Source organism: Panthera tigris, chromosome C1 (assembly GCF_018350195.1).
Source record: "Panthera tigris isolate Pti1 chromosome C1, P.tigris_Pti1_mat1.1, whole genome shotgun sequence".
Lineage (NCBI taxonomy): Eukaryota > Metazoa > Chordata > Mammalia > Carnivora > Felidae > Panthera > Panthera tigris.
The window spans coordinates 137,586,208-137,601,025 of record NC_056667.1 but is presented as its reverse complement, the minus strand read 5'-3'; the positions used below and the strand labels follow the sequence as shown (position 1 = coordinate 137,601,025).

The window sequence follows — 14,818 nt, the reverse complement described above, 5'->3', positions numbered from 1 at the left end:
CCAGCTGAGATTACAGAAATAATCTCAGCCACAGGTGTAATAATGTCCTGAACTACAAAAGATCAAGAAAGATAAAAAGGTGAATGAACAGGACTTGGTAAATGACAGGGCCAAAAAAAGTAGCAGCTGTCTCCAAGGCTTTCCACCCAGGATGACTGGATGATACCAAGACAGTGATACCATGGAACAATGTTAGAAACGTAACAGTAACAGATTATAAAGAAAGAAGGATGGCTTCAATTAAAAACAAAAAAAAGAACAAAATTACTTTACCCATACTTCTAACTATACTAGATCTGAGAATAAATATTTTTTACTGGTTACTAAGAACCATAATTAAAGACCAGATTTTAAAGCAGGTATATTTCCATATCACTTCCTCACAATAAAATACTAACACCAGAAGAAATTCTAACTCGACGTCTTAGAAATAAAGAATCCTACAATTTAGCTGTCAGAACCAGCTTAGTAAAAAGATACATGTGGATATCTCTCGTCTTCCAGGATGCCATAGGACTCATCTTTTAGCCCCCAGTGAGAATAAAAGACTGAAATCAGACCAAGGAATGATCACAGTATGTATAACTTCAGCTTGCTCTGTGAGATTCACTGTAAATTCTCAAGTATAGTTCTTATTGTAGCAATGACTTTTCAAGAAGATATTACCACAATGAGACTAATGTCTTACAAAGACCAATTAATTCACAAACCAGCCTTTAGCCAAAGCTTTAAGGAAAAGTTTACCTAATAAAAGGAATGAAATATTTCATGATGACACTGTCTAAAAATGTTTGAAAATTTGGGAGGAAAAATCCACAAGAATATAAGATCTTTCCAGAATTCCTAAACCTAAACCTTGGAATTTTCCTAATTCATAAACCTTGAAATTAAGCTTTGAATATGGGAACCTGAATATGGACGAAATAGGGAAATCACCGTAAGACTTCAAATGTATGTCTCCCTTACTACCCCTGTCTCTCACAAAAGTCTTGAGTAACTAATAGGCAGGGGTACTATCAATTCAGAGGCTCAGGAATCCTTACCTACAACCAATCAATGCTGATAAACCTTATTCTAAAATGTGCTAAAAAATTTTCTTAATGGAAACACAGGAATATGCCCTTCTATATTTCCATGACTTTTCCTTTTTGTCCTATGTGAGGCCATATGATGATGTTATTACTCATTTTAGTAGTCAGACTATTCAATATCCAAAGTAGGAAAATAAATTAACCTATAGAATGATTTTGAGATGGCAGTGATGTTTACTGAATTTTTAAAACAGCAGAGACATCAGCTTCCTGGGGGGAGGGGGGGAGGCAGAACAGCATAAAGCAGTAAAGCTTTAGTGTCAGAGTCCTTGGTTCGGATTCCAGCTCTGACACTTGTGAGCTTTGCTATGTCTCAATTTCTTTATCTATAAAATGGGGATTGAAACTACATAAACAACCCTGTGAGGTAAAATCAAATCAGCATTTTTCACACCTGGCTGGTCACAAGAATCACCTTGGAATTTTATTAGAAACATAAAATCTCAGGCCCCACTCCATACTTACAGGGATGTGGCCCAAGAATTTGTATTTTTTAACAAATTCCAAAGATGAGCCTTACATACCAGTCATAATATAGGAACCATGGAAAAAAATTTATGTATGTTTTTACATATTCTTATATAAAATTCTTGTCTTTATATATTTATGTAACAGTATCCCAGTACAATACATTCTAAGTGTTCAATAAATACTTGATGTTATTATCAATAATTACTTTAAAATAGGAGATAAAATTGATCATTTTGTAACAGGATGGCCACTAAGCAGTGTTGCAGAACTACTTTGTATAATCCTCTCACCAAAAATGAGACTTAAAGCATGAGACTATACTGTTTGAGACAGTGAGAGATGATATAAACTAAGTTCCAAATTGATGACAACCCCTCTTTTGCACAACATAGTTTGCAACAGAAAGAAAGCATAAAGTTAGGCATGTTTATATTTTTCCTAACAAAGCTTGACCATTCCAGATCATTCCATCACAAAACCATGCAAATTCAACACAGAGCAATTCAAGTGCTAAATAAATGTGTACAGTATCATTAATACGGTAACAAATATCCAAAGCCCACAGAAATGGATATTCATTGAAGATTCCTGATTCTCAGTTATTTATGAATAACTGCATCTTTCCTTTTTAAAGTCTAAACGTTTGAATTAATTATCATTTCTAAATAAAATGGCCTCATGTGTTAAGATACTGAGCCTTTTAAAAGAAAGCCCAACCACACCTTTGTGCTAATATTATATAATTATCAATGCTTTCTATAAAATTACATTATTTTTTTAAGTTTTATTAAGAAACTTAACAAATTTGTTTTTAAATTGAGTTTCCAGTTTGTTTCGATCATCACATAAATCTAGGGTAAATTCAGACACTACTACAAGTACTAAATACTCTCCCTTCTAAATACAAACATAAAATAAAAAACAGTTGCCACCAAGAGAAGATAAAGTGTACAGCCTACGACCATTTGGAGTAAACTACATATATTTATTAGGCATTTATTTTTTTATTTTAAAATACTTTTTTAGAGACAATTTTTAATAAACTCATAACTTAGTTACTAATGTGCAAAAGTCAAAATATTTCAGCTGCACAAAATAGCATGTTTACCTAATTTGCAGAATAAGGTATTTCACTTTTGGGTTTATTTCTCCATACACACATCTTAAAAGATTATGGGGGTCAATAATCTAATGCTAACAGATTGCTTCAAGTACTAAGGAAGAAGGATGTTATGTAAATAAAGCTTAAAGGGAAAGAAATTATTTTGGTCATTAAAATATAGGACTCCACCATTTTTTTCTATCAAGTTTTAACCATTAATCCTAGTGGTATCAGAGAAACAAAGTTAAACCAAGAGAGCCAGAAGGCCAAGGTAATCTGATCTTAATAGTTAAAAGAAACACAGTAAAAACTACAGTTCAAAGATGTCTCACACAAGTATGCCAAAGCTTTCACCACTCCTCAGCCTGCAGAACATTAACTACTTATATTAAAAGAGTTTGTAAACCACTGTACCAGCACCACTGCCTCCATGACAGGGAATGAAGAAAATTTCATGAATTTAATTTGATTACCCAACATATCTACATTTTCAGGTATATTTGGGGTCAGGAGAGTGAAATTGAGGGCATTACAAAAGTTTTTAGTCTTAAAAAAAAAAAAAAAAAAGCTTTTAGTCCTCAGTACATGCTTGATATACTGCAAACAATAACGATGCACCTGCAACTACCAATGACAAGTAATGAGAAGCACTGATTATCTGCTCTTCTTCCCAAAACATTTTTATGCATATATCTTCCTGGAGCCTTTGTGAAACCTCTTTTTTCCACACTTTTCTTGATTATCTTGCTAAATCCCTCCCTGTGGTTAAAAGGATAATTTGGCAAGCTGTCTTGAAAAAGGCACAAAAATTTAAGAATAGAAAAAAGAATGGAAGGAAAGAAAGGGTTGTGGTATTGCTTCTCCATCATCAATTAATTCTCAAGAAACAAAGCAGGGAGAATCTCCCACTCGAAAGTACTACAATGACAATAAAACTGTCCAAAGAACAGGAATATCCTTTGTTCCACTCTACTAGCTCAACTCCTGAGTAAGAGGAGTTCAGGATATAGCAGTTAGTACGTTTGGAAAACTAGCTATAGTTCTCATAACAACAAACATTCCAAAAGTTAACTCCAAAAGAAAATGGTTTATAGCAATTTGGTGGGTTTCACCACAGTGGTAGTTCTTTAAAATATAAAATTTAAAAGAGCACAAAGTACAAGACAATAACTTACTTGAGTTGGAACAAGTACAGGAGGGTAGGCCATCTTATGATGCCTGTACACCCAAAATGCACAAATAACAATCCCCGCAATTAACATAAGTGGCACCAAGGAATAGAGCAGTATGTTGTAATAGGGTGGCTTAGGTGTAACTGGGTTCGAAGTAGCTGTGGAAAATGGAAGGAAAAAAAACAATTCAGATTTGGCCTACAAAATTCCACAAGAAATATTTATCATGGTATCAAATTTTAGGAGAAGGTATCAGTAAATTATTCCATCAACACAAATATGCTTTGTTTTCAGTGTACTAGTTGAACAGACCTATGTATTTTCCCTGTAAACTTACGCTGTGTAACTTCCATCTCTGGAAAGTAAGAAAACCTTTCGTTACACATATTGCCCTCACAGCAACAAAAATATACTTCAGGGCTGTCCTTTTTTTCTATACAATCAGTCCTATAAACAAACAAAGGAGAAATAATTAAAATCAACATTATATTGAATCTACAATGGAGTTTTTCTAAAGTTCTTCTGAGAGATGAAATAATGAAAAAGTCATTCATAGTCAACCTCAAGATTTTTATTAATATTCAATGATCAATTCTTAAGAGCCAAAAATGTTTCTGTAATCCTGTTATTAAATCTCATCAAAACACAACAGATGATTTTATAGCAATCACACTAACTCCTTGAGACCACTACTTTATTTTGGTTTTTAATGATCCATCTAAGGCAACCACCTTTTATTTATTTCTTTTTAATTACTAGAAAAGCTTGAAAAGGAACATTAAGCCAATGAAGAAATTTGCTTTAGGAGTGCTTTCTCTTATAGGAAATACAGCTTTCCTATGGCATAAATACAAAAGCTAAATGCTATCAATAAAATTATGTGTATGTATACACATAAATACATGGACATAAATATACATAGTATACACAAAAGGACACAAGTTCCTATCATGGCAGAACATATCTCAGCATCAGAGACCCAAGCTAGATTTGGGAATTAAGAGTGTCAGGTTTTTTGTTTTTGTTTTTTTGAGTAGATTTAAACTCCCTAAACACAGGGCCGCCTGGGTGGCTCAGTCAGTTAAGCAACAGATTCTTGATTTCAGCTCAGGTCATGATCTCATGGTTATGGAAGTGAGCCTCATGTCAGGCTCCATGCTTAGCCTGGAGCATGCATGTATGCCCTCTCTCGCTCTCAAAAATAAACAAACATTTAAAAAAAAATCTTCATATATACAATATGGTCTTATTAACTGTAGTTGCCATGCTACATTACTAATAACCCTAGGACTTGTTTTATAGCTGGAAGTTTGTACCTTCTGACCACCTTTAACCATTTCACCTAACCATCCATATCCCAACCCTCGCCTCTGGCAACTAACAATGCCTGGTTCTCTATATCTAAGCATTCATTTTATTTTTTGGTTTTCTCTTAAGATTACATACATAGGTGTGATCGTAATGGTTGGTATTTGTCTTTCTCTGTATGATGAATTTCACTTAGCATAATACCCTCAAGGTCCATCTATGTTGTCTCAAATGGCAAGATTTCTTTCTTTTTAATGGCTGGGAAATATTCTTCTGTGTGTGTGTGTGTGTGTGTGTGTGTGTGTGTGTGTACACACATCACATTTTCTTTATTCATTCATCCATCAGTGGACACTCAGGCTGCTTCCACATCTTAGCTATTGTAAATAATGCTGCAATAAACATGGGGGTGCATATATATCTTTACAAGTTAGTATTTTCATTTCCTCCAGAGAAATACCCAGAAGTGGAATTGCTGGATCATATGGCAGTTTTATTTTTAATTTTTTGAAGAATCTCTATCCTGTTTTCCTAGTGGTCCCACTTACCTTTCATAATAGCAAATATCACTTGATGATCACTTCTGTTAATCGGGAGGCTATGAATCAGAAATGTAGCTAAAATGTGTAATTACAGAGAAATAATACCTGGAAAATTTACAGATTTGGAAATATACTCTAAATACTAAATACATACCCAAGATTTTAATTTCTCATAAAAATTAATATAATTCCATTTTCATGGGCTTATTCAACACATTTTGCTATTAATCACATATGGCCAATCAACCACAGGTTCATGGTAATGAACTGAGGTTCCTAAAAGTGGAAAGGCAAGTACCTAGTGTTCCATGAGTATATCAGTATTTTCTGGCTCCAAAATGTCTGTTTAACTAGGACCTTACAGCCTCTCGGTGATCAGCACCCACCTACAGTGGAAATCCTGAGGCCCAGTCAGTTTCAGTGATCAGCCCAACATCTGTGGGACTCCTTACAGAAAGATCACAGGCAGTCAATAACATGTCTAATGTATTTTATTTCCAGTACAGAATAAAACAATTTAAGCACAATCTTTTAAATAAAATGTAGCTTTCTATGAGGACTGTGTTAGTTCTGATGTAATTCTGAACGTCAAGTTAAAATGTCTCTTGGGGGTAAAGAACAAAGGCTTACTTTGCAAGAAAAAGAAATGCAGTAAGATCAATTTCTTCCAGATACATAAAGAGGGAAACTAAAAGGAAATTAAATACTATGATTAGGCTTACTCTCCTTGAGGACAGAGGATAGATTTTCAATAGATATACTGTCTAATTTTAAAGCAATTTTAAAAATCCTTTTTCCTTAAAATTGATATTAAAAAAGTTTATCATCCTAATAACATAGGGGAAAAATGGTTCTTATCTATAATTCTCACTACTTGGTAGACTATTCAAAGTATATCAAAGATAAAACATAAACATGACATACTTATTTTATTACTTTAAAATGTGTATCTTGTCATTAGAGCATGTTAAAATGGTTTTCATAATCTCATCTTAAAAAAGAAACCTTTAAGTGAAAATCCACGCAATGATCTTTCCCCTTTAAAAAGGGAATAGAGAGGATTATTCAACATTCTCATAAAAAAAATAAAATGTTTCCTTACCTGTCATAACAGTTGATATCATCCAGCCAACAACCTTGCTTCACTATTTCAATGGAACCAGAAATATTCTTCCAGGTAGCAAAACAATGTCGCCTTTTATCTTTGTCACCATAACAGGGTTCAACACCAGTTCGATTGGTTCTATCTCTTTCCCAATTAGCGTTATAGAAAATACACTCCTGAGTTTCTGATCTACCAAGTATAGCACCTATAAGATAATAAAACAACAACTTAATATAACTGTATTAGCTCTTAAAATAAGAAACTGTCTCACAGTATACCAACCTCAAATGTTCCTAAAATGTCAGTAACTTACTGTCTTCCTAGTGTTGTAACACTAAGTTTAGGTTTCCAAGTCAATCTCTGTACTTGAAGTATAATAAACAATAATACAAAGTGACCACATTTATCGCAACATTTCTCTGGAAAAGGCCAGTCTCACTTTTAAGAATGTCCTTGATAAAAAGCAGTAAAATTGTTAATCTAAGTGTATCTTGACCCTAGGTAGACTTCTTTTCAATATTCTGTGTGACAAAATGGGGACTAGGCAAAAGTACCTGTGCTGCTTACTGAAGTACAATGGTTGCCTCGAGAAAAAGCCTTTGCATGACTGAGTTGGGAACTACACCAACTATAGTTATTCAGACGTCGATATCTGACAGACCTGTTCTCAAAAATGAACCAAGTAAGCCTATTACTTCAAGAAAAACAACTGACAGTACGCATTGCCAATTATAAAATCTGAATTTTCAAGCAAGGGAAGAAATTTGGAAAATCTGTATTGCCACCATCAGCCTGACACTTTCCCAACACTTGATTCTCTGAAAAAAATCAGTGGTGATAACAAATTTAACTTTTAAATATTAAATAATGAAATGTGCCAGTAATTAGTAGATGTATATAATTCAAGAAACCAATATTTTCTAAATGAGTTACGTGTGATGTTATAAAAGTATTCACGGGTTTAAAAAATTCATTCAATGTTCAAGACAGTCCCATAGATTTTAATGTTACAGAGGATTAATGTTTCAAATTCTGCACTGTAAAACTAACTTTTAAAAAACTCTCTCTTGTCTTATATGGAAAAACAAGGTAAATGGAATACCCAAAATAATTCTAAAAAGATTTACAAAGGAAAATTCATACCACCTGTTTTTAAAATTCATTATAAAGCTTCAGCAATCAAGACAGTGTGGTCTTAGTGAAAAGACAGACACATGCTTCAATGGGATAGAACAGAGAATCCAGAAATAGACCCACACATAATGTTCAACTGACACACAGCAAAGGTGCCAACACATTTCAATAGAGAAAACACGGTATTTTAAACAACTGATGCTGGAACTGGACATCTTATGAAAAAACAAAAACTTCAATTCACATCTCACACTGTTTACAAAAATGATCTCTAAACATATCAAAGACATAAAATAAAACCTAAAAATATAAAACCTGTAGAAAAAAACATGAAAAATCTTTATGACCCTAAATTATGAAAGATTTCTTAGAACACAAAAGACATGAACACAAAAGAACTGATAAGTTGCACTTCATTAAAACTAAAACTTTTCTTCAAAAGTTAAAGAAAGCAAAATTCACAGACTAGGAGAAAATACTTGCAAATTATATATCTAAATAAAAGGGCTGATATTCAGAATTCAGAATACAGAAAAACTTCTAACAACTCAATAATAATTTTTTAAACCACCAAATTCCTTAAAAAAAAAAATGGGCAAAAGATTCAAAAACATGCTTTGCTGAACAGATATGAAGGGAAAAGATTCTCAATATCATTAATTATTAGAGAAATACAAACTGAAACTAATTCTAATATTGATTAGAATGGCTAAAACAAAACCATCTCAAAGTTGGTAAATATGTAGAGCAACTAGGACTTTCACATATTGGTGGTAGGAATGCAAAATGGTCTACCCACTTTGGAAAGCCAGTTTGACAGCTTCTTATAGTTAAACATACACCTACCATGCTACCCAGCAATAGCATGCCTAGCTATTTACCTAAGAAATGAAAAGATACGTTCATGTAAAAATATGTACATGAATGCTTAGTGGCTTTATTTACAACCCCCCCAAAACTGGAAACAACTCAATATCCAGTACTGGTAAATGGATAAACAAACATCCATACAACAAAAAGAAATGAACTAGTGATAGCTGTAACAACATGAATGAATCGCAAATACATTACGCTATATTTTATGTGATTCCATTTATACAATGTTCTGGAAAAGGCAAAAATATGGAGACAAAAATCTGATCAGACGCTGCCAGAAGCTGGGAATGATGGGAGAGGACTGATTATAAAAGGGCATGAGGAAACTTTTCAGAGTGACTGAAATATTCTACATAACGACTATGGTGATGGTTATATGACTTGTGGGTTAATGAAAACTCACAGAATTATATACCAAAAACAAAACAAAAAAAAACCCCACACACATTTTATTCTTTGTAAATTAAACTTCAGTAAACCTAACTTAAAAAAAAAAAAGCAAAATCACTACCACATGCTGAGTTTTGGTATAGTATCAAAGAGAAACATCCACAATTATCTAAAAAAGCTATTAAAATACTCATTTTTCTAACTATGTATCTATGTATGGCCAGATTGCCTTCATATCAAAAGAACATGTATATCACAGCAGAGTGTATGGAGAGGTACAAGAATTCAGTTGTCTTCTACTAAAACAATCATTAAAGAGATTTGCAAAAATTTTACTAACTTTTTTTACAAAATATTTTCCATAAAGATGTTCTTTTGTGAACATACAATGGATTTATTATTGTTACTTTTAAATAAATATATTAAAATTTTGTCATTTTCTAATGTGACAAGGATGATAGATATAACCTGTATTTACAAAAAAAAAAACTCTTTACAGGGGCACCTGGGTGGCTCAGGTCATGATCTCATGGTTCACAAGTTTGAGCCCCACGTTGGGCTCTGTGCTGACAGCTCAAAGCCTGGAACCTGCTTCAGTTTCTGCCCCCCTCGCTCTCTGACCCTCCCCCATTTGTATTCTCTCTTTCTCTCTCTCTCTCTCTCAAAAATAAATAAGACATTAAAAAATAGTAAAAAAAAAAAAAAAAAACACCTCTTTGGGACTCTACATTTTTTAAAGTCTTAAAGAAGTTCAGACCAAAGAGTGTAAGAACTGCTGCTGTTCTGCAATGTCCTACTACACAGGTGTAATTATAAGCTGCTAAAATCTGTGGCAGTATCAGTGCTATGGACTTCCTCTCAACTACATAAGACATAATAGCATGAGCTCACAGACTGTAAGACTGGTAACTCTATGTTCTTTGTATTCTATAAAAACAAATGAAAAAAAGAAAAAAAGAAAAAGAAGGGTTATTTCTATTTACCTGTATAAAATAGCAGCTATTTCCTAAGTTATTCCTTTTCAGAAACTTGTTGAAAATACCAGCAAAATAAGTTTTGTCCTTCACTAAATAACCCAAAATCAATCTATTCACTGTAACACTATTATCTCAAAACAAGGGAAGGAAAACTTTTTCTGTAAAGGGTCAAAGAGTAAATATTTTTGGCTCTGCAGACCACATAGTCTCTGTCACAACTACTCCATTCTGCCATTACAGCACAAAAGCATCCAAAGGACAGTAAATGAACTTTATAGACGCTAAAAGCAAAATTTCATATTTTTCCATGTCTTTTTTCAACCATTTAAAAATGTAAAAAATCTGGGCGCCTGCATGACTCAGTTAGTTGAGTGACTCTTAATCAGACCTGATCAGGTCATAACCTCACAGTTCATGAGTTCGAGTCCCACAATGGTCTCTGCAGTGGTGCACTGACAGTACGGAGCCTGCTCCGGATTCTCTCTCTCCTTCTCTGACCTCCTCCCTTGCTCATGCGTGCTCTCCATCGCTCTCTCTCAAAATAAATAAACAAACAAAAAAAGAAAATAAATTTTAAAAACTATTTTTAAGAGCATTATTTTTAATTTCCACGGAAGACACCATTGAAGCACAAGAACACCACTTAAACAAAACTGACAAAAATAAAACAAAATATTGCCTAGAGCAGAAATGTCAAATAGGTTTCATCTTTGGTGTCAATTCCAATCAATTAATAGTAGCTGAGTGGAGTAGTATATTGAGAAAGATTTTTAAGTAAAAGGGTCTTGAAATTAGCATGGAAGGAGGGGGAGCAAAATTAGTCTTTTATTTGCCATCTCTGGTCTAAAGAAAAGATAAACAGGGACACCTGGGTGGCTCAGTCGGTTGAGCATCCAACTTCGGCTCAGATAATGATCTCACGGTTCGTGAGTTTGAGCCCCATGTCAGGATCTGTGCTGACAGCTCAGAGCCTGGAGCCTGCTTCATTCTGTGTCTCCCTCTCTCTCTGTCCCTCCCCCCGCTCACAATCTGTCTCTCTCTCTCTCACACACAAATAAATAAACAAAAAAATTAAAAAAAAATAAAGAAAAGATAAATGACCATTTCTTCAATTAAAAAAAGAAAACTCTACCACTTAATTTTTAAAGGCAAACAAGATTTCTAGATGGTTTTTTGATTTAGACTACCATTTGTTATTTTCCAGAGACAGAAAGAAGACTGCTTATATGGAAAATTGTGACAATTTCATCACCCACCCACTAGCTCAAGCTGATCCTGTAATCAGTCTCTATCCCATCATATCTCTAGCTGAATACTAAATATAGTAACATGATAATTATACAAATAAAATCACATCACATATATTTTTATGCTCATAAGCTCACATTGTGACTTTAAAGGTGTAGTTATAAAAAAACATGGCAGGGGCGCCTGGGTGGCTCAGTCGGTTGAGCATCCAACTTCGGCTCAGGACATGATCTCACAGTCTGTGGGTTCGAGCCCCGCATCGGACTCTGTGCTGACAGCTCAGAGCCTGGAGCCTGTTTCAGATTCTGTGTCTCCCTCTCTCTCTGCCCCTCCCCCACTTGCACTCCGCCTCTATCTCAAAAATAAACATTAAAAAAAAAAAAAAGATGGCAAAAGTTGCTTATATGTACTAATTTTTAACAACTTCAACAATTAGCAACTTCTAATTTAAAATTTTCCAAAACTTAAAATTTCTACCCATAAATTTATTCTATCAAAGTAATTCGAAATAGTTCATACTATTTTCAAAAGAAATAGACATAAAATGTATGTGTGCATCATTTAGTATGGTGGTTCTTAACAAATTAATTATGTATAACAGAATCCCCTACATTTTCTCAAATTCATGCTTCAGTGCCATTTGTAGCCCTGGGAACAAGTAACTGAAAAGCATACAACAGGAGGGGTATTTACACAGAGAAAGTGTGTGTGTGTGTGTGTGTGTGTGTGTGTCTGTTCTTTTTCTTTTTGACAAAGACCCACTGATGATCTAATGTTCCTCCCTAGTTAAGCACCACTGGTTTAAAAGACTGTGACATGAATTTGGGATTTTGTTCACAAACTGTGACCTTGAGTTAAATTACCAAAACTTTTACTACCTTGCTGCCATAGCCGATGGATTTCCATAAAAATTTCATAATTATTATGGTTAATTCCATAGTTTCATAAATCACATTCAGCCTAGCTGTAATAAATCAGTAAGTCTAATCACAGAACCTAGTACCAGAATTTAGATAATACTTCTATTTCCAAAGTACTACTTATGCATTAATGACCAGTAGTACTGACTTCCTGACTTCCATTTTTCCTACCATTAAAAAAAAAAAACAAAAACAAAACCAACACTGGATCTGAATCTTGGTGGAACATTTGACCAAAAAATAGCCCTAGAAAGGTCATATATGAATCTAAAATACTCGTCATATGAGGAAAAAGCAAATTTTTCACCTAGAATAACTATATAATCTCTTCCAGAAACAGAAAAGGAGGGACTACTTCACCAACTTATTTTATGAGGCCCAGTATTACCCTGATAAAACAAAATAAACAAAGACAGCACAAAAAAAAGAGAAATATAGACCAGTATCTTTCACTAACTTAGATGTTAGAGTCCTCAGCAAAACTTTAGCACATTCCAAAAATGTATTTAAAAAATAATAATAACACATACCAAGTAGGATTTATGTAAGGTTGGTTCAATATTCAAAAATCAGTCAATGCAATCTTCCAGATCAAAAGGCTAAAGCACAAAAATCATACAATCTATCAGTACACCAGGAATAGAAGGGAACTTCCTCAAAGTCACAAGGAGCACCTACAAAAACACCAATAGCTAATAACATCATATTTAATGGCAAAAGACTGAATGTTTCCCCTCTAAGATCAGAAACAAGGTAATGATGTCTACTCCCACTACTCGTAACAATGTACTGAAAATTCTAGCTATTCTAACAAGACAAGAAAAAGGAATTAAAGGCATACCAATTGGAAAAATATATATAACTTTCTACATGCAGATGACATGACTGTCTTGGTAGAGAATCCCAAGGAATCTTCAAACAAAAAAATGTTAGAACTAATAAGTGAGTTCAGTAAGGTCATAGTATACAAGATCAATACACAAAAATTAACTGCATTTCTATATACTAACAATGAACTGAACAATAGAACTAAAATTAAAAATACAATACCAGTTATAACTGTTCCTTAGATAATAAAATACTTACAATATAATCTGACAAAATGTGTAAAATTTGTATGAAGAAAATTATAAAATATTGATGAAAGAAATAAAAAGAAGATTTGAATACTTGGAGAGACATACCATAATAAAGATGTCCATTCTCCCTAAACTGATGTATTGGATTTGATAAGTAATTCAATTCATACCAAAATCTCATCAAATATTTTTGTCGACATAAATGAGCTTATTCTAAACATTTTTGAAAAAGAAGAATAAAGTGGGAGAAATCATGCTTACTGATATTAAAGATTACCATAAAGCTGCAATAAGCATGACCATGTGGTAATGGAGGAGGGACAGGTACAAAGATTAATGAAACAGAAAACCCAGAAAGAGATCTACACAAATACGCCTGATTAATTTTGGACAAATAAGCAAAAGCAATTCTGTAGATGAGAGATAGCTTTTTCAATAAACAGCACTGGAGCAGGGCACCTGGGTGGCTCAGCTGGTTAAGCAACCAACTCTTTTTTTTGGCTCAGGTAAAGATCATGATCTCATGGTTCCTGAGTTTGAGCCCTGCATCAGGCTCTGCGCCTACGGTGGGGAGCATGCCTGGGACTCTCTCTCTCTTCCCCTCTCTCTGTCCCTACTCTGCTCGCTAGTTCACTCTCTTTCTCTCTCTCAAAATAAACAAACTTAAAAAAAATTTTTTTTTAATAGCACTGGAGCAATGGGTCATAGTTCAAGCAAATATTTCTTAAATGCCCTCCCCTTTGTTATCTATCATTTTAATAGTTCCTGAAAGCCCAGCTCTTGCAAAAAGACTCCCAGGCTAAATCTCACATGAGACAATTTTCATGTTTTCTCAAGGCAGATGTAACAAAATCCTATAAATCTTTTAATCAGTACTCCTCCTTCCCCCAAAATTCACACCACTTGCAATCCAACATAAAATGTATTATTTTACATTTATTTATTGTTTTTAATCAATTGTCTCTTTATACATTCTTTGCTACACCCAAATGCCAATGAGTCTAAAACTATCCATCTTACTTGCCCTAAAAACACAAACAGTATTTAATGAATGATAAAATGTAAAAAAAAGCAGTGTAACAACTGAATTAAAAAAACCCCACCAAATACAACTTGAATGAATATCATACAACCCTCAGTTTGAAGGATTCCCCAATTTCCACCAGTAGGAGATTTTTAAAATTCTGACCAACTTGAAATATACACACTTTTGTATATTTATATGAAACAGTTCAACATATACTTATTTTAATTAATTTAGTTTTACAAATGTTTTAAAATCATAAAGCACAAAAATTTTACAAAAAAATTTGGTTCTAACTTCACATGCATCTCTTAACAAGGGTCCTCTCAATACTTTGTGAGTCATCAAAAAGCATAAAAATATGAATCATCTTCACTTT

The 14,818-nt window shown here is 33.6% G+C and overlaps 1 protein-coding gene across 1 annotated transcript in view; it reads right to left on the bottom strand.

Moving 5' to 3' along the window:
• ACVR2A (activin A receptor type 2A) overlaps positions 1–14,818 on the bottom strand; it is an 81,019-nt gene that overhangs the window by 25,778 nt on the left and 40,423 nt on the right. Inside the window, exons 2-4 of the mRNA XM_042994408.1 lie at positions 6,789–6,996; positions 4,174–4,283; positions 3,840–3,994 (exon numbers count right to left, since the gene is read on the bottom strand). Of these exons, the coding sequence (XP_042850342.1) occupies positions 3,840–3,994; positions 4,174–4,283; positions 6,789–6,996 (473 nt within the window). The remainder of the gene's footprint in view (positions 1–3,839; positions 3,995–4,173; positions 4,284–6,788; positions 6,997–14,818) is intronic.